The 24,133-nt window shown below is 47.3% G+C and overlaps 10 protein-coding genes across 10 annotated transcripts; 5 read left to right on the forward strand and 5 right to left on the reverse strand.

Annotated features, from left to right (window-relative positions):
- Positions 1-1,441: 1,441 nt before the first annotated feature.
- Positions 1,442-2,309, forward strand: BDW43DRAFT_123137 (DUF1993 domain-containing protein). Its single transcript, XM_032038092.1, has one exon. The coding sequence runs from the start codon at positions 1,571-1,573 to the stop codon at positions 2,090-2,092; it is 522 nt and encodes a 173-aa protein (XP_031905546.1). The 5' UTR covers positions 1,442-1,570; the 3' UTR covers positions 2,093-2,309.
- A 216-nt stretch (positions 2,310-2,525) lies between these two features.
- On the reverse strand, positions 2,526-7,181 carry BDW43DRAFT_296871 (WD40-repeat-containing domain protein; the record flags this gene model as incomplete). Its single annotated transcript, XM_032044285.1, has 8 exons — positions 2,526-3,188; positions 3,273-4,649; positions 4,699-5,585; positions 5,619-5,676; positions 5,707-5,893; positions 5,933-6,277; positions 6,317-6,624; positions 6,681-7,181. The coding sequence occupies 8 exons, from the start codon at positions 7,179-7,181 to the stop codon at positions 2,526-2,528; spliced, it is 4,326 nt and encodes a 1,441-aa protein (XP_031905547.1).
- A 481-nt stretch (positions 7,182-7,662) lies between these two features.
- On the reverse strand, positions 7,663-8,773 carry BDW43DRAFT_262459 (uncharacterized protein). The gene is made up of 2 exons (XM_032040425.1): positions 7,873-8,773; positions 7,663-7,781 (listed from the first exon to the last, which is right to left on the reverse strand). The coding sequence occupies exon 1, from the start codon at positions 8,394-8,396 to the stop codon at positions 8,136-8,138; it is 261 nt and encodes an 86-aa protein (XP_031905548.1). The 5' UTR covers positions 8,397-8,773; the 3' UTR covers positions 7,663-7,781; positions 7,873-8,135.
- Positions 8,774-8,890: 117 nt separating this feature from the next.
- Positions 8,891-9,864, forward strand: BDW43DRAFT_262460 (uncharacterized protein). The gene has a single exon (XM_032040426.1). The coding sequence runs from the start codon at positions 9,165-9,167 to the stop codon at positions 9,555-9,557; it is 393 nt and encodes a 130-aa protein (XP_031905549.1). The 5' UTR covers positions 8,891-9,164; the 3' UTR covers positions 9,558-9,864.
- Positions 9,865-12,301: 2,437 nt separating this feature from the next.
- Positions 12,302-13,298, reverse strand: BDW43DRAFT_262461 (uncharacterized protein). Its single transcript, XM_032040427.1, has 3 exons — positions 12,545-13,298; positions 12,473-12,490; positions 12,302-12,410 (listed from the first exon to the last, which is right to left on the reverse strand). The coding sequence occupies exons 1-3, from the start codon at positions 12,689-12,691 to the stop codon at positions 12,345-12,347; spliced, it is 231 nt and encodes a 76-aa protein (XP_031905550.1). The 5' UTR covers positions 12,692-13,298; the 3' UTR covers positions 12,302-12,344.
- A 220-nt stretch (positions 13,299-13,518) lies between these two features.
- On the forward strand, positions 13,519-14,733 carry BDW43DRAFT_123258 (uncharacterized protein). Its single transcript, XM_032038094.1, has 2 exons — positions 13,519-14,074; positions 14,136-14,733. The coding sequence occupies exons 1-2, from the start codon at positions 13,557-13,559 to the stop codon at positions 14,458-14,460; spliced, it is 843 nt and encodes a 280-aa protein (XP_031905551.1). The 5' UTR covers positions 13,519-13,556; the 3' UTR covers positions 14,461-14,733.
- Positions 14,490-16,688, reverse strand: BDW43DRAFT_123226 (putative salicylate hydroxylase). The gene is made up of 6 exons (XM_032038093.1): positions 15,987-16,688; positions 15,734-15,921; positions 15,509-15,675; positions 15,138-15,453; positions 15,006-15,087; positions 14,490-14,939 (listed from the first exon to the last, which is right to left on the reverse strand). The coding sequence occupies exons 1-6, from the start codon at positions 16,095-16,097 to the stop codon at positions 14,520-14,522; spliced, it is 1,284 nt and encodes a 427-aa protein (XP_031905552.1). The 5' UTR covers positions 16,098-16,688; the 3' UTR covers positions 14,490-14,519.
- A 974-nt stretch (positions 16,689-17,662) lies between these two features.
- Positions 17,663-19,646, forward strand: BDW43DRAFT_296876 (FAD binding domain-containing protein; the record flags this gene model as incomplete). Its single annotated transcript, XM_032044286.1, has 6 exons — positions 17,663-17,747; positions 17,810-17,890; positions 17,942-18,087; positions 18,159-18,974; positions 19,065-19,184; positions 19,230-19,646. The coding sequence occupies 6 exons, from the start codon at positions 17,663-17,665 to the stop codon at positions 19,644-19,646; spliced, it is 1,665 nt and encodes a 554-aa protein (XP_031905553.1).
- Positions 19,647-20,537: 891 nt separating this feature from the next.
- On the forward strand, positions 20,538-21,371 carry BDW43DRAFT_306562 (uncharacterized protein; the record flags this gene model as incomplete). Its single annotated transcript, XM_032046050.1, has 1 exon — positions 20,538-21,371. The coding sequence occupies one exon, from the start codon at positions 20,538-20,540 to the stop codon at positions 21,369-21,371; it is 834 nt and encodes a 277-aa protein (XP_031905554.1).
- Positions 21,372-21,593: 222 nt separating this feature from the next.
- On the reverse strand, positions 21,594-23,361 carry aglA (putative alpha-galactosidase). The gene has a single exon (XM_032040428.1). The coding sequence runs from the start codon at positions 23,354-23,356 to the stop codon at positions 21,728-21,730; it is 1,629 nt and encodes a 542-aa protein (XP_031905555.1). The 5' UTR covers positions 23,357-23,361; the 3' UTR covers positions 21,594-21,727.
- Positions 23,362-24,133: the final 772 nt, after the last annotated feature.

Genomic DNA, 24,133 nt, shown 5'->3' on the forward strand with positions numbered 1-24,133 from the left:
ACTATATATACTTTAGATTTTAGCGAGAGACCGTTTTCATTGACAGATCAATTATTTTTTAAGTCCCCCTATAAGATAGTTGATAAGGAACATTATACGCTTCAGAAACCACATTCGAAAGGCCTATTGACTATGTCGATGGCGGTGGCAAATTAGCAGGTGATGCTAACATGCCTTGAGATATCTGTCAGGACCTAGTTTTAGAAAGTAATGAAGTTCAATTGTCTGTAGCGGGGGCACCATAACCCCACCCGTCTAATTGAAATGTTCTGCCAGCACAGACGCAGTGAACTTCCGTTGTTCCATCACCACCTGTAAGGGATAATACCCGCAACGTTCGGTAAACTATCATAGCTATCAAACAAGAAGAAAACACCGAAGAAGAAAGAAAGAGGAAAGAAAGAATCAACAAATAATGAGACAATGAGGTACAAGGCCACCCGAAACCGGATTCCATATCATATATACAATGAGTTTGTTTCCAAACCCTAAATGCGCAAATGCGCTATTCTATATAGGGAAAGGCCGTATTTTAAAGCTATGATTCGCAGACCAGGTGCTCTGGACGAAACAATCCTGTTCTGAAGCATGCTGTAGGGTGTCTGTATTATTACAACTCTAAAAATAAACCAACAATTACCATGACATTGCCGAGGTTAAGAGCCATTTAACATATCAATGCTCCTGTCACAAAATAGCTAAGAACATAGATTCCTGGCAGTGTAATATGATCATTCATATGATATGCAGCAAGAAAAGGCTCACGACGTTACAAATTGCCAAGGCAGTGAAATGTAGTGAATGTTCTGTCACTAACATATGCAGGAAGATGAGATTGTTTAGTAGTGCAAGATCTCTCCTAGTCCATATCGGCTGACCGGTGACCATCACTCCTGTAATGCTCAATGCTATCTGTGATCACCTTACCAGAAAACCTGCCCAATACATTGAAGAGATTGCTGTCTACCTGTAGAACAAATTTGGTGTGTTGCCTTCGCCGTCCAGTATCAAACATGCCCTTGCCAGTGCTGGTTAGACAAGGAAAGGAACAAAGCCCTGAACTACAAGATTTTACCAGCATAAACTAACTGAGTTCCGATCCTACCACTTGGTTTTTGTTGGCGAATTCGGGTGAGATAAACAGGTCGGATATCAACGGAGCGGATGGTCTCCTCTTGCTTGATAAGTCAAGATGACATTTAGGCTTATGATGCTTCGAGATAAAACGGGCCTGAGCCTAGTGAAGGGTTTAATTATCTATCCACTGCTGAGCAATGTAGAGTGTTGAAGTATTGTATTGCAAACAAGCCGCTCTTGATTGAATGAATGTCCGGGCCGACCATGCCGAGATCTGAAATCTAAGTGGGGTTGTTATGGATTGATACTTTAGGGAAAGCGTGGTCATACGCCCAATCATCATATATTTTACCACCTAAAACATTTACTTACCAGGCAGGTGAAGTCATAGTATCACGTGTTAAAGTTGGTATTTAGATGCTTTTCTGTCCTTACAGTCAATACCAGGTTACACCTCTCTCGTTCAATTAGAATTGCAATTTGCCAGTTGGAAATGGTTTATTCTCTTTACGATGGGACCATTGTGATGGCCAAAAGTGCCCTCACTTCATTGGCCCACATCTTGCATCAGGCTGAGCAACGCCCTAATGCCACTGACCTCCTTACTGCACGTTTGCAAGACGATATGAAACCGTTGACCTCCCAAATCCATATCGCTACTCAGGTCACGGAAAAAATGATTGCCAGGCTGACCGGTCGGGAGCATGTGGTTTTCGATGAGAACCTCAAATCTTTCACTGATTTACATGAACGCCTCCAAAACGCGATAACAGCACTCAATGAAGCCGACAAAGACATCGTTAATCGGCGAGGTGAAGAAGTGGAACCTACGACATTAGGGCCGGACAGAGTCTTGCCGATGAGTGGGGCCGCATTTGTCAATGGTACTGCTATTCCCAACATCTTCTTTCACCTCACTATCGCGTATGCGATTTTACGAAAGGAAGGTGTACCGCTCGGAAAGCGTGACTATATCATGAGTTTTGTTGGACCACAACTTGCTGGAAGCTACTAGGATGAGAAATCATAATCGGAAATCTGAAACCCGGGACTCTTTCTGGAACTGTACATACTGTATTTGCAAGAACACGTGTTGCTCAGTAATGCCACTTCGCTACTTTGCTGGCACACTATCTTGGATTACCGATCTTTGCCCACCAATTTGGCTTTAGATAACCCAGGGGTACCAAGGCCTCCGCAGTGTAACAGCCGCGAGATGTACAGGAGAGAAAGGAAGTTTGTTGACAGATTGCCGGTTCGAAGGCGATCTCGCTTAGTAGGTTTACATCAAAGCTTCCACTTAGTCTTTCAGGCATCTGTTTCCAGGCCATGTATTTTAGATACAAATATTTGAGGGGGTAAGCAAATCATATGAGGCTCCGCTGTCTCTGACCCTCTTTAAAAAAGAAACTAAAGAATAAAAGGAAGTAGTTGAGCGAGAAGTCATACTATGGTGCATGGAATCCTATGATAAGAAGTCGTCCATCTTCATAACCAAGGGCAATGGTAGCACCATTCACAGCTGAGCAACTATGTCGCGGATAGTCAGGTGGCAGGCATACCAGCTTTTCACCTGCCATGGAAACCCAGTTGCCTGATAAAGATACTTGAAATTGACTTGGGTTATTGTTTCTATGTGAAAATGGAATATAATGACCCGCTGTAGGTGAAGAGTTGGCCGCAGACCAATCCAAATGTGGATGGCCCGTCACTGTCTGCAGCTCTTTGCCTGCCTTGACATCCCAGAGTTTGATAGTCCTGTCGTTCGCGCCCGAGGCCAGGGTTGATCCATCAGGAGAGAAGGCCACAGAACTAACCCAACCTGAATGGCCTGTGAGTGTCTGCAGCTCTTTGCCCGCCTTGACATCCCAGAGTGTAAGTGTTGTATCAGCTGAGCCAGAGGCCAGCATCAATATATCAGGAGAGAAGGCAATAGATGTAATCTTATTTGAGTGGCCTGTAAGTGTCTGTAACTCTTTACCTGCCTTGACATCCCAGAGTATAAGTGTTGTATCAGCTGAGCCAGAGGCCAGTATTAATCCATCAGGAGAGAAGGTGACAAATGTAACCTGGTCTGAGTGACCTGTGAGCGTCTGCAGCTCTTTGCCTGCCTTGACATCCCAAAATTTAATGGTGTTATCATCTGAGCCTGAGGCTAGGGTTAATCCATCAGACGAGAAGGCCACAGAGTTAACTTGGGCTAAGTGGCCTGTAAGTGTCTGCAGCTCTTTGCCTGCCTTGACATCCCAAAGTTTAATGGTGTTATCAGCCGAGCTCGAGGCCAGGGTTGACCCATCAGGAGAGAAGGCCACAGAACTAACCCAACTTGAATGGCCTGTGAGTGTCTGCAGCTCTTTGCCTGCCTTGACATCCCAGAGTCTGATGGTCCTGTCAAGCGAACCAGAGGCTAGGGTTGATCCATCAGGCGAGAAGGCCACAGAGTCAACTTGATCTGAGTGACCTGTGAGTGCCTGTAAGTCTTTGCCAGCCTTGATATGCCAGAGTGCAATAGAGTCATCAGCCGAGCCCGAGGCCAGGGTTGACCCATCAGGAGAGAAGGCCACAGAACTAACCCAACTTGAATGGCCCGTGAGTGTCTGCAGCTCTTTGCCTGCCTTGACATCCCAGAGTCTGATGGTCCTGTCAAGCGAGCCCGAGGCCAGGGTTGATCCATCAGGCGAAAAGGCCACTGACTCAATCGCATTCCAGTGGCCTGTGAGTGTCTGTAGCTCTTTGCCTCCCTTGATATGCCAGAGTGTGATAGTGTCACCAGCCGAGCCCGAGGCCAGGGTTGACCCATCAGGAGAGAAAGCCACAGATGCAACTGGTTCTGAGTGGCCTGTGAGTGTCTGCAGCTCTTTGCCTGCCTTGACATCCCAGAGTCTGATAGTCCTGTCATCTGCGCCTGAGGCCAGGGTTGATCCATTAGGAGAGAAGGCCACAGCTGTAACCTTATTTAAGTGACCTGCAAGTTTCTGCAACTCTTTGCCTGCCTTGACATCCCAGAGTATAAGTGTTGTATCAGCTGAGCCAGACGCCAGGGTTGATCCATCAGGAGAGAAGGCAACAGATATAACCTGGTCTGAGTGGCCTACAAGTGTCTGCAGCTTTTTGCCTGCCTTGACATCCCAGAGCTCAAGGGTTGTATCAGCAGAGCCCGAGGCCAGGATTGATCCATCAGGTGAGAAGGCCACAGACATAACCATATTTGAGTGGCCTGTAAGTGTCTGCAGCTCTTTGCCTGTATTGACATCCCAGACTTTGATGGTCGTATCAGCCGAGCCCGAGGCCAGGGTTGATCCATCAGGAGAGAAGGCCACAGTGTTAACCCAATATGAGTGGCCTGTGAGTATCTGTAAGTTGGAGCTCCATGTGGCTTCCATTTGTGGTAATGGACATATCCAGTTTGGAATTTTATCGCTATACACCTTTCGCACAATACTTTTTCTTGGTGAAAATATCAGTCCAGAACAATAAAGTTGCAGTGGAGCAGTACTGGCAATAGAGCTGTTCCTAAGGATGAATCTCCTGGCGTCGTATAAAAATTCTGATATTTCATTATCTGTATTCTTCTGAAAGAGTTATTACTGATCGATTAGTCGGAAAGGTGGAGAGTCTTACGACAGCCAGCGCCTGGAGCGTATCTATCATCCCTACGATTTCAAATAGGACTCCCATAAGGCTTAGTGCCTCTAACCAATGGAGGAATTGTGTTTTCAGAAAGTGAAGGATTGGGAACTCAGAGATACAGCATTTACTTTGCTGAAGATGATGTACCCAGTACCGACAGGAGTATTGCAGAGCCGCGGAGAGATGCTGATTCATCAACTGCCTGCTGATATTGTCTCTCTCCGTCCCGTAACTGGGCAAACCACAGATATTGTGCCTGAGGCCGTCACTCATCACACGAAGACAATGCAGTCCTATCTTTCTGTGTGTTACTTGCTCATCCACATGGAATCTGTTTTCTGTTGTCAAGAGATATTCGCGGAAGGATAAGTGCAGGATACGGACCGGTGCCTCTGTATCGCTAGAGATATTAAGAACCGAGTGTAATGGATCGAGGATGTCACTGATAGTCCGTTTGGGCAGATGAAGGAGCTGTGTTAGTGAGTCAACTGTAAGAGGAGTCGCAAGATTAATGATAACACCAACAATATCCTGAAATTCCTGCAGAATTCCAGTTGATTCATCATCATTGTCCGTGAGGAGCTGAGTCAAGACAGGCTGGTAAATCTTATCCATCTGCGAGGCAGTAGTAACTGCTTGAGCTGCCAGAAGCTGCTTGAGGCGCCTTTCTGGATGCCTGCCTTGTTCAATAAAACGACATGCAGTGGCTGCAAAGATAAACAAGGGAACAGCCATTTCGACAAGAGTATGAAGACTCTCCTCCCCTGGCCAGTCATCAGTCATTTCCCGGTTCTTTCTTATCACTGAAAGCCTTTCTTTTAGAAAAATGCGAATATCCTCCTCAATCACTGGATTAGGAAGGTCATGCAGGTCCAAATCTTGGTGATCATCACTTTTCTTGAAACACAGACGGACTGGAATTTCAGGTCGGCTCGTCAGGAATATCCGGACATGTAGCACCTTCGACTTCTGTAGTTGTGGCAGCAGTTCAAGGATGACAGGTATATCTTCACTCTTGCACTCATCTAGTGCATCTATCACAATAATAGTGGTTGTAGAGTCGGTCGAAATCAGGTTAGAAAGTGGTTGAAGAAGGAGCTTGTCAAATTGTTCCCTAAGGGATTTTGCTGAGATGTCAGAATCGTCCCTGATTGCCTTCAAGACACCTGGAGCCAGCTGTCGGTGTCTGGTAACCAGTTGTTTTGTTATAGTCGGAATCAGGTACTTCGCATCACCACGGTCTGCCTCGCCTTTCTTAAAGAAGAAAGTGGCACCAAGCTGCTGCTTTTCTTCGAACGCTCGTGCAGCCGTTCGAGCAATGGTGGATTTTCCAGTCCCCGCCATGCCGTTTAACCAGAATATGATTTTGCTCTCTGACGACTCGGCCCACTCTGTGATCTGTGAACGGAGTTCGGTCCGGGTGTCTAGGAGGCAAAAATCGTCGTGTTGATTATCATACGAGTTGTAGAGTGCCCCTTTTGCAACGCAGAGATTCGCCAAGTTGAACTGCTCAGTAAGAAGCTGCATAGATTCGAGTACCTCATCCACCCGGTCTAAGATGCTCCTTGACCTCTCCTCGTAGCGTAGGTACTGGACTAATCCAACCCACCGGGCTATATTATCCCTTTCCTTCTCAACTGAGGCTCGGAGCTCGCTGAGTGGGTGCTTAATAATGGCAGTAACACAGTCCAGCAGCTTCCTCCCCGTGCTAGGGTCTTGAGCGGTTCGTATCTGTGCTGTGTAGTGTAGGATGGCCCTGTAGAGCCTGATCATGGCATTCCCCAAATCACGCTTTCGCCCGCCATCACCATTGATGTAGAATTGGTCCTCGATGTAGGCACACTGCGCGAGAACGTCCGCTAGGTACTCTGATGATTCAAACAACGCAACTTGTAGGTCGTGATGGTTCTGGGCGACCTATATATCAAATCACAGGTTAGCCTGTCATAACACATCCAGAATTATTCGCATACCGTCAACCCAAGAGACACAATTGCCCAAGCACTAGCTGCATGGTAAGTAGGATCAAAGGCCACAACTGCATCGACAATATCTTTGAATGACAACGCCGCGTTGATGATTTTCTGAAAGGATTCTCGAAGTCTTTTATCCGCTCTTTGCTGGTGATTCTGATACTGCTTTTCAGTCAATTGAATTACCTCGCTGATAAGAAGAGCGGTCTGGGGTAGGTTCTTCCTCTCAGTGGGCGTTCGAGGGATTGTTATTGTTGACAAGATACGTCGCTCCTCGTCGCCCAGCTGGTTATAGGCAGCTGACCACAGGTCCGTTGGCTCAGAATATTGTGTTGGCTGGTTTGAGTGACTGTTAGATTTGCCAGGAGAAGAAACCAGTAGTAAACCGTTGATGCTGCCACTTTTCTGGATTTCCATTCCACCAGTTTGAGCGTTCACTTTCTGGGGATTATTAGGCCTGTGGAATAGATTATGAAGGCGAAACCGGTTTCTAGAGGCCATTTGGATCTGTCTTCTAGGAACTTAGGGAATAATTTTCAGGACTTCACAGATCAAGTCGAGGAGCTGAGGGCTGTCGAGAAAACAGCAGAGAGGCTGAGGTCGTATGTGAGTCATGAAAGGCTACCCCGCTTTCTGATGAGCTGAACAGCGGTATGGCGACCTATATTGACCGCTCTCATTTACTTTCGCCACTTTCCTCCTAGACGAGATGGACATTGTCAAGGTGATTCGGTGTTCGTGCCTTTCCTTCATGAGACGATAACCTGGTAAAGATGGGTTGTAACGTACGACTGTGACGTGGATGTTGATTTGGTTTCCTTGACCCCGCCAGTGCGATAAGGCGCAACGGAAACCTCTCTTGGAAGCGCCTGGAGCAATCGGGTCTATTATCGGCCCGTGCCGGCAAGCCTGGAATAGTTTGGACAAACACTCGGAGGATTCCTCTTCCTGACATGCTGTCAACACCTTGACCCTCAGGAATTCTTATTGGGACATTTCTGCTATCTGCAGAGGATCAGTATGGGTTATGTGACCATATAGCTTTGAGCTAAATTAGGAGCCGTCGCAGGGTTAGAAGGCAGTGGTGGCCAGCAGCCTAGGCTTTTGTGGAAGTAGATAATTTAGACACGCAGATTATTCCAGGCTAACACATTAAACTCAAGGCACTTTTGGTTTTGATACTGTCACGTACTCTGTATTGCATATACGGATCAAAAGATATTCCCCTAGTTTCTCGAAGTGGCTTAGCGCATTCAGAGTTAGGGTTTCGGGAACAAGTGAAAGAATATAGATCTCCAGTTTCCAGAAGCCCTGTAACTAGAAAATCTTCTGGAACTTTGAGCTGATCTGCGAGGGTTCCGACCGAAGCTTCTTCGTCCAGTTCGTCATTGAGCGAGGGTTCAAATCGGGTACTACTCTTTATTTGTCAGTGACATTCACAAGTGGAACAAACATCTAACAAGAAATCTGGGAAACTTGGTGAAGATTATTATTGCCATAGTTGGTTAAATGATGAAAAATACTTGTATCTGCATAATAACTGATACTTGCGGGTATTTCATCGCAAACGAAGATCTTTGCGCGCCGAAGATGGCCGCCCCGATATTGTGCATTGGGTCTAATCGGACTGCTGGATCGCGACCTTTGCGAAGAGCGTGTAGAAGGAGGTATTATTGGGGTATCTGATAAACTGTGCGCCCTCTCCTCTGAAGCCATCTCTAAGAGCACACAAGGGGGAGAGATGGGTTATTGTGATTGTGCTCCTCAAGAGCATCATACGTAAGACAAGTGGTCGGGGAAACCGGCTTACGTTGCTTTATGGCTAAAAACGTAGGTGAACAAGAGCGTGACCGCTTCATTTAGGCCGGAACGATGACCTTTACGGTCTGAATGCAGGGCGAATGTGTAGCGCTTTTGACTGGCAACACAGAGAGTGATGTGGCAGATAAAGAACAGAAGCAAACAATCCAAGCTGGCCACTACCAGCTTCCCCCAATCTTTAGACATGAGATGTATCAATGAATACTAGTCCATATAGCGTTAGATCATACTTGGCATTGATCCTGAGGCATTGGAGTACCGTTTTGTAGTATGGAAGCTATTAGCCTTACCTATTTGTTGCTGTTTTGCTTGAGCGCGGGGTAAACAACATTCTCTGATACATGCCAAGACCCCTGATGTACGGGAAGCCAGCCATCTCTGCATGACGGGCTGCTCAACAATCCATCCTTATCCTAAAACCCCCTCACGCCTTTGGCCCACATAGGCTATATAAAATATCACTCAGTAGAGATGGCTTGCATACTTGAACCAGGAATCGACCAGTCTATACCTGATCTAATTATCCTGCTGCAGCTCGAAGATGTCGGTCTTTATTTCGAATCTTCTTAAGGTAAATCCCGGGAGCCCATAGATGAGCAAATTGCTTTTCAGGTACAGAATGAAGAGCTGGAAAGTATTTCCCAATTTCTCTTAGATAGACGGATGGCTATGAATTTTGCTGCCGCGGTCCAAGCTGATGAGAATATTCTGGATGAAAGCGTATTGGAAGAAGAGAATACAGCTAAAGATCGGAATATTGCCTGTCATTGGACAGATAATGGATGTTCTCTGGCTCCGGGGGACCACCAGTCAGATGCGGGATCGATGGCTCTAGACGATGAGACTTTGGATAAACTCCAGATCTTGTATATGTCTGGTCAAGAAGGCTACAACAACATTCACTGTGTGGGAATAGCAAGTGAAGAGACTGAACAAGGTGAATCATCTGCTTGGGCAGCCCAACGTGTTCGCCAGTCAATACCGCTACATCGCCGTGTAGCGTGCAGAGAAGAAGTGGAGATTTGTCAACGTCGCACGTGTATCATGTTGTCATGAGTATCGTCGTTCCTGTTTAGAAGATTTGTCCAATGCCTCGATGACGGTCGAGTCTCTATTTCCTCCGCGCTGTTGCAGAAAGCCTATCAACGTGAGCATCGCGCATATTCCTGAAAACTGATCTCATACAACGGTATGAGAAAAAGAAAGTCGAGTTCGAAACTCCAAACAAAACATACTGCCACTCTCCTGAGTGCTCCACTTTCATCGACATATCACATATTGGGCGTGAGGTAGCCACATGTCCCAATTGTAGGCGTACGACCTGTGCGAGCTGCAAAGGACGTGCTCATTTAGGAGATTGCCCAAATGAAAGTGCTATGCAGCACCTTCTAGTTCTCGCGGAACAGAATGGGTGGCAACAATACTATTCCTGTTGGCAATTGGTGGAACTAGTTCATGGTTGCAATCATTGCAATCACATGACGTGGGTGGTCCTTTGTTGATTTCCAATGATTGAGAGCTAATCTTAAGGCTGATAGCTGTTTTTGTGGTGCCCAATTTTGCTATAATTGTGGTGAGCGTTGGAGAAGCTGCGCATGTAAACAGTGGGATGAGCATCGTCTCCTTGCTCGTGCATATCAAATCATCAATCGAGAAGCAAACCCTCCGTTAGCCGCTACTCCTCCAGTCATTGCTGAGCCTGAACCAGAAACTCCTGTAGTTGAAGTGGGAGGGGCTTGGACCCAGCCGGAAGGCTTTAGGCATCTACCAGAAACATATGAGATACAAGAACAAGCTCGAGCAGCAGCAGAAACTCCAGTGTCCATCGAGAAAAGACCCGTTACCCATATATAGACGCAAAGAGATATTCTAGTTGCACACACAATCCAGGAGCTTCAAGAAAACCATGAATACACATATAATAGATAGAAATTTGTTCGCAGTCCTCACAGATGTGAGGAATGCTCCCATCGTCTACCTCAGTATATATTTGAATGTCGTCAATGCAGGCCCCAGGCTTGCAATCGGTGCAGAAGGAATAGGCTCTAATGGTATATACAGTATCAACACTGCAGGACTACATCAATACTCTATTGGTCGCAACAAGACAACTGAATGGAAACAATATCATTTGTTGCATTATTGCCTGAGAGGGTGACCCAATGTAGCTTTCAAAAAACGACAAGGCTCATCCATTGTATATTGATATTTTTTAGTTTAAAGTTAGCTATCACTTATGAAAGAAGGAAATTCATTTCCGGCACACGTGCAAGGCTTGCTCCTCAGCATCACGCTTCTTCAATAGTCAATCCGGCATTCCAGGAATTGCCCTTCTGCACTCTCCTTCTTCGCACCCACGACATTGACGCACCACGGGAGAAAATCACATCCTTGACTAGGATTCTCGGCATACGATCTCCAATTCTGTCAAATAAATATTTTCAGTTCCGCGGAGAATTCCTTGATAGGATTCAAGTCTGGTGAGTACGGCGGTAAATATATTAACAGGATATCTTTCTGCGAATATATTTCTTTTATCCTCTCAGAATAATGAAAGGATGCATTGTCCATAACTAGAATGGATCTAGATACAGGGTACCTTTCACAATAGTGCAGAAGTTCCTCAATAAAATCCTCAAATAGAGAGGCATCGGTAGATCCTTGAAGTATATGGCAGAGAACAATCCCAGATCTGGAGTATACTGGAAGGATATGATATCGCTGCCCATGATGAAACTTGGTAACTTGGACTGGAATGCCGCGAGGAGACCAACCTGTCCTTCTAATACCTATCCGTCTATCATACCCGGATTTGTCCACAAAAACAAGTTAGTCTGAATGAAAATCCGAGAAGAGGTTCAAGTATTTATCCTACAGGTCAGGATTCTGTTTACTTGCTTTCTGCTTGGCTTTCTTTTTTGACCACCCCTTATATAGAAGCGTATGCCTAATAGTGGAGGTCATTATCTCCTTTTCAAACATATCCCATATAAAATCGGACATCTCATCTAAGTACAAATCATGTTTCTGAACTAAATAATCACACAGAGCTTGAACTATATTTGGAGTAAGTCTTCACGGTCATCCAGCCTTATTTAGAGATGCTTTTACATTTCTAAATAATTGTTTGTTAGTACGTAGCCTTCTGATTGTACGCTCATGGCACTCAACATCTGCCATTTGGGCTGAACTCAATCCACTGTTTATGATCATGTTTTCAGCAAGCGCTATTTTCGATGCAGCTAGATTAGGTGCCATTTTTTGATACTGGCGATACAAGCATGATCGACGGATCTTCAACTAGCAGGTTAAGGGGGAAAGTTACCACTTGTATTATAGAAACTTGTAATATAACCGCAACCTGAAATGAGATACTCCGATACAAGGCAATACGGAGACTTGGAACGGGTGTTACTTGGAGGTTTCCAAAAGAGGTTTAGACTCTCTTGGCACTAGGGCACGAGTTACAACGGATGTGTTTGAGACCCGGGCGCCGACATTGAATTTCGTTGTATGCTGGGCTGCAATTCAATCTGGCCTGGCGTGGTAACTGGAACCCTGCACCACAGTCCGACCGGCGGTATTTGTGAGATGGTGATTGCAAAGCTAATTCTATTGGCATTTCATTAGTAACCCTTGGCAGTTAAGAGTCCAATCAATAACCTTTAGAACACAAATTTCAGAAGTGTCATTGTCGTTCTATTCTTGATCAATGAGAGAGCCAAGCCTCATTCGTAGATGACAACAAGGGATAGCGACCAACACAACAAACGCCCAATGTAGGAATATAACATCGATTCCCACAATCTAGCAACAGAAACTAATTTCTCCCGATCCTCGTTCCTACAACTCGAAGAGGTCGAATTCAGATTCGGCGGTGCCCGTGTCTTTGCAGCAAGTCCAACAGTGCTATATACCCTTTTAGCAGTATTCCTTTGCAGAGGATCCACAATGTGTTCTGCAGTTCTTACCCCGAATTTCTTAGCGTACTGTGGCACATGAGTTACTAATGCATCAGGGGAACAAGAAACAGCATTACTTACCCAGCCATGTGGGCAATGGGGCTTTTCGTTGAAGCATACCTTCCAACAGATACTATGGATGCTGTCGGCCTCCGAGAAAATTGGGTCGGCACTCGCGACGGAGATGAGAATGGATGTGGCCACAGTAAGCACAGTTGAGAGCTTCATATTAGCGAGGGATATTCTTTATGACAGGGCTTCCTTGCTAGCGGTGATCCTACAAAATTCAAGTCTCCGATAAGGATTGGGCGGGTACTTATATTGAGCCAGAATCCTGTTGACTTAGCATTAGTTTCGTGCTTGCTGTGTCATGAGTCGCGGAAATAAGAAATTACAAGGGAACCACCGTGAATGGTGCATCGTTGCAATTTAGGGGTTATGAGAAGGTAATTTCCGTGCTTAACTGATTGTCTAGACCATCAGCTCTCGAGGTGGCTTCCGTAGGAACCTTGCGCTGTTGGTTAGCTTTTCCATCCGATGGTCTGACATCCAGGAGTTGCATCATCATTCGTTTCTTGCTGCCCGTTATAGCCCGTCTCCAGTCAATGTTATCCATGAAACCAGGGAATGCTTTACTCTATGCATAATCTTGAACAGTATATTGGGCTATGAGATAGGAAACTAGAGCAGTCAGGAGATCCGTGCTGTTACCTCTTAAAGCAAGGGTACGTCAGCTGAAAGTCTCATCATTTGACTGGAAAGACAGGGGATTAATGAGATGCAGAGCCAGTTTGACATGGGATTCCCGACAAAAGGCCTCGGCATTCTACGCGCTCAAATCTTCGTTCGAGCATCGTCAGAAGTTCTCCCATAGTAAAAGTGGAGTAACTAAAGATGGTAAAGGCAGCCACTAAGCCTTTTCTAGAAGCCTACCTTAATCCAAGATAGGAGATGGAAGTCATGTGACCCAATTTGGCATTCCTATTACGGTCTAGCCTCTCAGACATCTCCCACGCGTCGCCTGAATATCCCCTTTTCAAGCGTACCAGTTGAATCTTGAACCAAGGGTTGCGCTTCCCCGACTCATAATACCATGATTCTTTTCCCACGGTATCACCTGTTTGAGATTGGCGACCAGCCTTGGTGTCCTGAGTGGATGAGAGCGTACATCCAATCGTATCTAACTCGTGTCTGGAATCTACATATCCCTCCATTCAGCAAGGCGCCCCCAGCGGGCGTGGCAGCTGATGTTATTCTTGAAAATATCCCAGACCCGGAATCCTTCACATTTGTTGATCTTTGCGCGGGGGCAGGTGGGCCAAGCGGAACCCTTGAACATGTTCTGAACGCGAAGCTTCGAGCAGAACGCAAGCAAGAGGCTCGATTCGTTCTCACGGACCTTCATCCTCGACTAGAAGAATGGTCTGCTGTCAGCAGGCGCCAGGAGAATATATCGTTCATATCTCAACCAACGGACGCAGCTAGATGCGAGAGACTTGCTCCAAAAGATCGAAAAGAATGCAGGGTATTTAACTTGTGTTTTCACCATTTTGATGACCAACATGCATCGACGATCTTGCGTAAGGCGACAGAGTCGGCCGATTCTTTTATGTAGGTCACCAAGGATTAGGCATTGCAATAAATACCAGGGACTAAACTATTGCATCAATAGAATTTTCGAATTCGCTCAGCGTAATTTTACGTCATTGCTGAATATCCCTGTCATGCTTCTTTTTCCTTTCTGGTACACTCTTTGCCGGTATAAAAGTTCCCCATTGCATCTATTCTTTACATATGTAATACCTCTATTGTCAATCCTTATTGCTTTTGATGGCTCGGTGTCAACTGCTCGGTGTCGGACATCAGAGGAAATTCAAACCCTTCTTCGCCGGGAGGATTTGAGTTTGAGTGACTGGGAATTTCGAAGTGGGCACCGGATTTTGTTCAAGCCCTTTGTACACGTGTACTACTTTATCGGTGTAAGAAACTACAAATAATGCTACAGGTGGGGACTGAACAACTCAATCTTCATCGGGATTATGGCTTTCTTCCAGTGTTACGCTTCGTCCAGCCGTCTCTTGCACTCTGCAAGGGCATCCGATGCCAGGCTCTGCGCCTGGCGTTTTGACATAAGGCCAATCCAGTCAGTCTCTTGTGTCATGCCAGAGTACCCCAAAACAAGGTCGCGCAGCCATTGCAGTATCCCATCTTGCATGTGGAACACTTCACGGTTCCTCAGAGCGCCCTTGACACTAGCTGTAGTGCGAGCCTTGCGCAAGTCCTCATAAATACCAAACGCGTCGCAGATGGTGATCTTTCTTTGTTCGATTTCAAGGTCTCCCTGATCTGCCAGACGTTTTGCAACATGTCCTAATAACATCCCCAACACAGCTCCGTCTTGTACTGCCATAGCGGCCCCCTGAGCTTGGTATGGGAGCGTTGGATGACACGCGTCTCCTAAAAGCGTTACCCGGCCCTGGTGAGTTGATATGCATTGGTAAGTCCTCTTTATCGAAAATTTATTCTGTTAGTAATGACCAACCTTAGTCCACGTCTCCAGCTCCGGAAGATGGCACAACTTCCACCTAACCACGGAGGATATGCAGGTGATTAACCTCTGAAGCCTATGAGAAGCATGAGCTTTCAAGCATCGAATCGGTGTAATGTATCTCACGTCGTGTCCCAGTCTCGAAAGCCCGATTGAACCTCTTCTAAATCCCCTTCGTCTGTGCGTACACCCGCCGGCATTTTGTCAGGCTGTAACAGAACAAGGTTAAATTCTTCACCACCACGGACCGGGTAGAAGACGGCATGTTTATCAGGCCCCAGCCAAGCCGTGACAGCGACCTTGTTACAAAGGCGGGTTACCTCCGGATCGCCTAGGGCTTCAAGTTGGCTCCTAGGAAAAACCGCCCGATAGGCCATGTCACCAGTCTCGATAGGTGGAAAGGACCGAGTGGACATTTCTTCCCTGACCGTTGACCACAGCCCTGTTTTCGAATCAGTCAGACTTCGTATACTCGTGGAGAACAGCAGTTGACAGACCGTCAGCGCCGATGATAACATCCCCTGCCACTGTCTTTCCCCCTTCAAGAATGGCCGCGGTGGCCTCAAAGTCTATACGTTGAAGATTGGCCCCGAAGCGTATCTCAACACCCATACTCGTAGCTCTATCAAACAGAATCTGCTGGTAGTCCGCTCTATGAATAATGCTAGTCCACTGTCAGACCACCTAGCCCATTGACCCAAAAGCTGGTGGGGCATTCATACATCCACGGGCTGCCATATTCCCGAGCGACCGTTTCCCCACATTCCATCGAAGTGATAACGCTGCCATCCTTGTAGCGACGAAGGTCCATTGACTCGACTACGGTGCCTTTCTCTAAGACCTGGTGTACCAGGTTTAGCTCCTGCAAGACCCGCGCTCCATTTGGTGGAATCTGTATACCTGCCCCAGCCTGTATTTAACAGAAACTCAGGTTCGTTAGGATCTCTTGCTTTGTGGTTGTTCCCGGATGCTTACGGGTAGTAGCTGGGGACTGCGTTCTAACACGACCACGTCTAGATTCTCGCGTCGACAGGCGATCGCACATGTTAGTCCGCCTAGGCCGGCACCTATGATGATTATTTTCATGGTGCTTGTTTTATCTTCGTGCTGTGTTGGGTGGATCTTACCCGCCACCCTGTCTTAAGCCACGTTAACGGAGGTCACCTGCAACTTGCGGCTGCCAACTATTTCATGCGGGGTTCAAAATACAACATCATGAAGCTTGGCACTATCCAACAATATATAGATGGGGGCTCGAATTGCGGAAAATAAATCCCTGCATCTTTTTTTCACACATAAGATGGAATGGAAATTAAAATACTGTGGTTGAGTTCCAGGTGGTCAACTAACAAGATGGCCGATAGCTGCCTTGACATTACGGAGGATATAGCCAACTGGCGAGCTCATGAGATTCCGGTGATATGAATTCGATGACCAAAAAGTCAAGCCACTGTTTAATTGACCTCCCCAGATGTGATCAAAGCAGACCTCTGCCCCCGAGTGCCCTTCACCCAGTCATTTCCCTATAGCCAAAGAATCGATGTCCAAGCCCCCACAAATACCTCTCCTCTCTTAGGTGTGCAGGTATTCACGGTCTCATTTTCGAGGATACGAAAACTAGAACAGTTCTACACTTTCTTTTCGCACGGCAGGAACTGATTAGGATGCTTCGATGTGCTCCTGTGGATTAGGGATTTGACAGTTTCCCACTGGTCGCTGGTGTGAGCGAACAGTTAAGGTTGAATCAACCTATGTACCAGAGGACGCATGTCAGGCTGGGACTGATTTTGGCCCCCTGCTGCCCCAATATACTGGGCTCAGGCTCTAGCTACGGCTTTTATTAGCGCGTCTTACAGGGATGTTGCTAAAGAAAGCGTTTTTCCGATCGTCATCTAGAGCGTAAGACACGTCTTTGTCCAAGGAATTGATAACTCCCCCCAGGGATCTCGCCCTCGATTGCCTCGATCATATCTCATGCACTGACGAGTTCCAGCAGAGTCGTCTCCCGGCTGTATGTGGCTGGTGGTATGCACGTTGAATAGTCCTGTTTACTACATCAGTCATGGACTATATCTGTCGTTAGGCTCGCTCTTTGCGCGGCCGAACATATCATTCTGCGGGGACTCGGTCACTAAACAATACCGAGTCCGACGCTAATTTCAAAGGTCAAATTTTGCCTTAAACACCCATAGGCGGGCCTATTTACACCTGGCCGAAGACATGTGGAGACGATCCTCCCCTGCAACGCAGCATTCTCGACTTTCCCTCCTTATACTACGCTCCTGCGAGGCATGGTATCGGATAGTTCTCGCCATCTAATTGAACTGGCAACCCTCGGAACTCCACCTGGCCCGTTCTTTCGTATTCCGCGGACTTGTATTTCTATACTAAGACTTGAAACCGAACACAAACTCCGGTGGATTTTCAATTTCCTCCGCTGTGGACGCAAGATTACGACTATGCATGAGTCCTGCAGGATCTCCTTGCGTATCATATCACCGTTAGCATAGATATAACATCGCCTGATGGCTGCCTTATAGAAAAGGCCATCAAGGCCCTTATCTCGCATGATCATTGGCGACTACAGTGATAAGTTCTAACAAAATAGAATTCTCAAGAAATTCGAAATTATACATAGTGACACTGATAAAATGACTTGCGAAGTCCAGACCAAGTTTCTCGTTGTGGGTGCCGGACCGGCCGGGCTGGCCTTAGCAAGTTTTCTGGGCCAAAACGGTGAGCATCCATATGGCGAGCAGCGGTATATAAAGGCAATAATAGTAACTTTGGCTACGTAGGTCTGAATGGACTTGTCATTGCGAAAGCAGCTACCACCGCCGATACCCCGAGAGCTCACATATTCAATCCCTTCGCTTTCGGTGAGTCACTGGTCTCAGCCTTGCGTATGGGACGCACTAAAGATGTTCTAGAATGCCTTCGTGATATTGGCATTGAGGACCAAGGCCTGCAGCATGCTGTACGTGGTCGCACTCTTCAAGCAATGCGCTGGGCCCGAAGCATGGCCGGTGAGGAGTACGGGAAAGTCCTTGGATTTAGCGAGCATCCGTCGTGCATTGTAAGATACATATCCCCTTAGCGAAGTAATTAACGAAACAGCTTTGGTATTAATTTAGATCGCTATTATAGGGTCATACACATGGTATCACTCCGAGCGAGTATGCCGAATTGTCGCAGTCTGAACTGGAGCCCATTTTGCTTCGGTACGCCTCGCACCACAGCTTCCATGTTCGTTTCTCCACTGAGCTAGTGGACGTCGCACAGTTCACAGATGATACCGGGAAACATGAATATATTTGCACTATCCAGGATCTCATCTCTCACGGCACCTGGAAAATCCGCACTCAGTACCTTTTCGGCGCAGATGGGGCGCGCAGCAACATAGCTCGCTCACTGGATTTCAAGTTTATCAGCAAGCCAAGTAGCGGCAAGGCGTGTAATGTCTTGCTTCGCGCAGACCTGGCGCACCTAATGTCCAAGGAGCGCCACGCTGCGCTGCACTGGATCCTGAAGCCCGATCGCACCACTTTCCGCGGTATGGTAGGCCACTTGCGCATGGTCCGGCCGTGGAACCTGTGGGTGATGGTCGCCTTTGGCCCGCACGGTACCAATCCTTTCGAGGGATTCACAGCCGAGAGACCGGAGCTGGTTGATGCTGTGCGGGACCTAATCGGAGATGATTCTGCTGATATCGAGATTCTGCGGGTAGACTCGTGGGCTGTGCGCGAGAGTGTTGCAGAGCAATACTCCTTGGGAGGGCAGAATGCCTTCCTACTTGGCGACGCAGCGCATCGTCACCCGCCTGCCTATGGCTTGGGGAGTAATACATGTGTGCAGGATGCGTACAACCTTGCTTGGAAGGTGGCGTACGTTTCTAAAGGCCTTGCGGGGCCACGGCTGCTTGAGCCATATACCAAGGAGCGCCAACCCGTCGGGGCTATGCTCGTTTAGCAGTCCAACAAGGGTCCTCGCCGCTCAGGTCGATGTCTGGCAGTCAGTGGGAATGTTCGAGTCCACACCCGAGGATGGGTCGAGGCAACTCGCGAAGCTTTCTCAGGCAACACCGGAGGGGGAGGCCTCTCGCGCAAAAGTGCGCAACGCCATGGAGCTTGTAGGGGAGGAGCTGCAGAGCTGGGGTGCGGCCTACAATCAATGGTACGTATCAACAGCCGTGTACTTGGCGGACGAGGAAGGTAGTAGGCCGGTGCTGGACGGAATCCAATTGTGGATGTAGAAATTTCCACCTATCCCGGCAGCCGACTTCCTCATGCCTGGTTGGACATCCCGATCCGCGGAAAGATGATCTCGACACAAGACCTGGCTGGCAAAGGCGCCTTCTGCCTACTCATAGGGATAGGCGGTGATGCCTGGAGACAGGCTGCCACAACTATTACCTGTGCAACAGGTATTCCAATCAACGTATACGGGATCGGCTATGGTCTTGAGTACAGGGATGTTCATCGCGACTGGCATGCCGCACGGGGTGTAGAGGAAACAGGATGTGTTCTGATACGCCCAGACAGATTTGTGGCTTGGAGATCCACTAAGCTGGTACCAGACTGTGAAGGCAAGCTGTTTCATGTTCTCAACACGATCCTGTCTAGGGATGAACTATGAATGGCTCCGAAGCTTCATTTAGATGTACCAGGCAACCACACTGAATATGATGTAGTCTCAACTGGGATAGTGGATAGGTGAACTGCTCCTGTTGGAGTAATAGGATCATCAGACCATTTATTACATACAGAAGCCTCGATAGGCTCTTTAAATAATGCAAAGCATAAAGCCTGTCTATGCCTGTGGTGTATCGCTTTAATTGTGAATGAGCATTGTATTCTCTGGTGCAATATTAATGGAATTTATTATAGCTCAAAGAAAGTACAAGGAGAGCTAATTTCACTGTCATACAGACAATGGTAACTATATCTACGGACCTTTTTGACGTTACCAAACCCGAAGCAAGAGGAATTCCCTATCAAATGTTCACAGCTAGACAACTGTGTGCAGGGACATAATATCCCTGCCAGTTTTGTTCGCTAAGTACTCTAAAAGTCCTGAGTAGACAGTGTGAAATCTACAATACTTTGAACTCAAAGTTGTAGGAACGAGCATTAGGGCATACTACCTCAAGTGCCACATGAGACAGATAGTGGGCTTTCTTTCATTTGACAAGGACCATCGCCGCAGAATTTGGACCATGGCAAAGTGGGCCTCTCCTTCGCCTTTCGGCCTTCGCAAAGCGGATCTCCGAGGTTCCCTGTGGAATATGCCTACGGAGAAGGAATCAGAGTCCCGTCCGATTTCCGAATCAAAAGAGTTTAGTTCAATGGCTTAGTATGGTACACTCAGTCATCGCCTGGGGTCGGGGCCCGATCCAGAAAGCAATAAGAATGAATGTACACCTTTAGTGGTCGCCTGGTAATGAACTAACGAATCTTACTCCAACCGTCCTTCGTCTTATTACGCTTTCTTGACAGCGACTGGAATTTGCTGTAGAGTTACCGAAACATGAGGTCCTACGCAGTGCTAGGCGGAACAGGTGCCACCGGATCCAGAATCACAAAGCAACTCCTACAGGAAGAGGATGTTCATCTGAATGTGTACGCGCGATCCAGGCAAAGGCTCGAGGCAAAGATCCCACTACTGGCTACATCGTCGCGTGTCCAGATATTCACAGGTTCAATAACCAACATCGAGATCCTCGCGGACTGCCTGAGCGGTGTTGATGCGGTCTTTGCCACTGTTGGAACCAATGTGAATGAACCTGGCTGTTCCGTTGCACAGGAGGTTTCCTCCTCCATCGTTGCCGCGTTACTCAGACTCCGCTCGCAGGCCCCGCGCAATGTGAGTACCGGCGCCGCTTGGACGTGTCCGACCCTGGTATTTCTTTCGTCTACCGGTGTCAATCCTCTCATCTTCGGAAAGGAGCCCTTTCTACTAAGGTTCATTGTTGCTAGGAGCTGTTCCTATATATACCACGACTTGAAGTTGGCCGAGAAATATTTGAGGGGCCATGACTGGATACCCTTGGCTTTCGTGCAGCCAGGCGCTATAGTGCACGACCAGGCCTATGGTGCGAGACTGGCTGAGAATGAGGCGACCTCTAGGGTCAGCTATGAGGACTTGGCCAGTGCTATGATCATGGCGGCTGAAGGGAAGGTGGATGGAAGTGATGACACAAGCAATAGAAGGAAGTGGGCCGGGAAGAGTATCGGTGTTGTTAGCCTTGGGGGGGAGAGGGTTGTGCCCGCCATTAGGAATTTGAAGTATCTGATTCCTGGTCTTGTCTGGTATTTCTTACCATTCTTATGGCATTGGTCAAAGTTTCTAGGACTGCATTAAAGGGCATATCCATTGTTCAGCATCGGGAGCTAGGAAGACAAAGAGAATGAGAACGATAAGGGATAACTTGCCTGTGCAAGATTGTCTACAGATAATACAGCTTTGAACTCTATCATCTTCCAGGGATTCAAGCGCTTATTATATCCCGATCGTCAACCCTCTCTGGATAACGGTTAATATCCGATGTCCGGTATGTAGTGCCCATGGTGAAAATAGTTCTATACGTATCATATCCGTGAAACATGAACAACACCTATGCTAACACTATACCTGTATGTATAGCCATATCTATTGAAATAGACGGGATTATCGAGAGGTCTCCTTTCTACCGCACTGTATATAAGATTGGCGAATTCTCATGATAGATTGACACCGCTCGGCAGTCCAAAGACCTGGTTATTTACTTCAAAGCCACAAACACCAAGGCCTTCACCTTCAGTCAAGCAAGTACCACTCTCGCCATTCTTCAAGTTGCCTGTGGTTGCGTAAGACCACTTCTGGGAACTTCTCTCCTTGCATGCTTCAAGCGACACGGCTTTACCGCTCCCAGTCAGGCACTTTGTTTGCTCGGATAATGGTCGCAGGACTCCTGACGATTCCACCTGCCAGATCTGGGATCTCTTACCGTTGCAAGTTTCAAATTGGGCGATTGATTTACTTCCCGTTAGACACTTCCCAGAGGCCGTGTTGAAAATGATACCGGTTGGTATGACTGTAGAGCATTCATGGCTGAGAGGTATCTTATATACACCGGTCGCGTGCGTATTGAGCTTAACGCGGATGTGACCCTTGATCGTGTGGGTAGATCCATCCCAGAGATCCTCGGCTTTGAACGTGCAATCGGGGGAGAGACCAAGAACATCTAGCGGGATATCCGTTTGCGACGGTTGGTTACCGTGGTTCAGGACTGTCAAGAGTCTGGAACCGTCTGCGAGGCTCCTCGTCAAAACATCAAGATTACTATCTCGACTCGCTAATGTTGCCTGCTCAGCCTTTGGATCCTGGTCCACCTCAATCAAGGCTCGATTTGTCAGGAAGTCAATGTCCTCTGAAGGCAAGTCCGGGACATACGCGCTGATAATTAAGGGCGCGGAAAAGGAAGCCCATAGGGCGAATTGAGATCGCCGTTCGTCTATCGACAGCCCCGGGTGATCGGGAATCAAGAAGTCCGGGTCGTTATAATATCCGGGGCGCTGGTACCGTGCGACAAGCGTGTTGTACCTATAGTTCGTCATGATACTGTCCCAAGCACTGCCTTCGCCACTATACACAAGAACATCAACCGAGTGCCGGGCCAGCTCGCCATATTCGGGAACCCAGCCCATGACCGTGTACCAGTCAGTGTAATTGTCAGTAATGGAGAAGTACGCAGGTGCTGACTCGGAGAATATAAGGGGGTTGTCCATCTTGCGGAGGATCTCGTGCCAATGGCCATAGAGGTATTCATATTCCTCCTGTAATGTTCTGCCTTCTGTTGGGTAAACGTTGCACCCATCCAATTTCAAATAGTCAATACCCCAGGCGGCGAAGGTCTCTGCATCGATTTCTTCGTAGCCCAAAGATCCCGGATACCCGCCACAAGTCAGGTTCCCGGAATCCTCGTAGATACCGAAGTTAAAGCCCTTGGATTTGACGTATTCCCCAAGCCAGGGAAGCCCGCGTGGGAACTTTGTGATGTTCCATTCCAGTGATCCATTCTCGGCGCGCTGGTAGTTCATCCAGCAGTCGTCAAGATTGATCCGGTTATATCCTGCTTCCAATAAACCATTGGAGGCCATCGCGTCCGCTGTTTCAACAAATAAGGTCTCATTGAGATCGCACATGAATCGTGCCCAATTGTTAAATCCCATTGGCGGCGTCGGTAGGAGATTCGGGTTCTCAATTGAGGCAACCACTTGAGCCGGCATCGTGCCCGCTAATGCGGTGGCTAATGATATACCCTTTGCTATAAGCTTCATTGTACGGGTCATTCTCTGTATATACATGGGCAACGGTACCAAGGGAACCACTGCAGAAATAATTGTGTGTGTGAGTGGTAATAGCACAGAACACCGTGAAGAAGGTCGTACTTAATCATGCCCTATTTATAGACAGAGTATTCAGAAATGGGCTGATAAGTAGCGGGGTAAGCAAGCATACGATAGCTACTTGACTTACAACTTATTGCAAGGGGTTGAGCCAAATAATTGGCCAAATGCGCCGATCCCCGCACGATATCGAGGATCTGCATTCCTCGATGAAACCTTTGGTCTCCCTTGCCGTCGGGTCCATGCATACATACGTGTACATGGTACTACGGTAGTATTCATATATAAATGGTGGTCCTGAGATGTACCTCCCTAGCTATGTCAACTGTACCGAATGCTGCTGTTATTCTTAATCGGCTGAACCATAGGCTAGCTTGCTCTATACAGGTAAACATACCGCGTATATCTCTTTCTGTTTCTGAGCATATTTCAACATTGCCGACAATAGTACACATGCTACACATATTCAGCATGATACAATCAAATAGCTCTCCCCGCATATCATTAACACCATGTGTGGGGTCATGAACAGCGTATATTAGCTGGCTACTTCATAAAGCACTTCATTATATTTTAACGCAGTCGAAACACACCACAGCGCGAGCTCTCTGTAACAACGCTGATCTTTTTCATCTGATAAGGATAGCCTCCAATATCCTCCATGCCAAGTCAGACGTTGTCAGTTTATCCAATAGCGATCCATCAGCCTTGCGGTGGAAAGCAAAGCGCCATATT

The sequence above is a fragment of the Aspergillus alliaceus genome, assembly GCF_009176365.1.
Source record: "Aspergillus alliaceus strain CBS 536.65 unplaced genomic scaffold BDW43scaffold_3, whole genome shotgun sequence".
Classification (NCBI taxonomy): domain Eukaryota; kingdom Fungi; phylum Ascomycota; class Eurotiomycetes; order Eurotiales; family Aspergillaceae; genus Aspergillus; species Aspergillus alliaceus.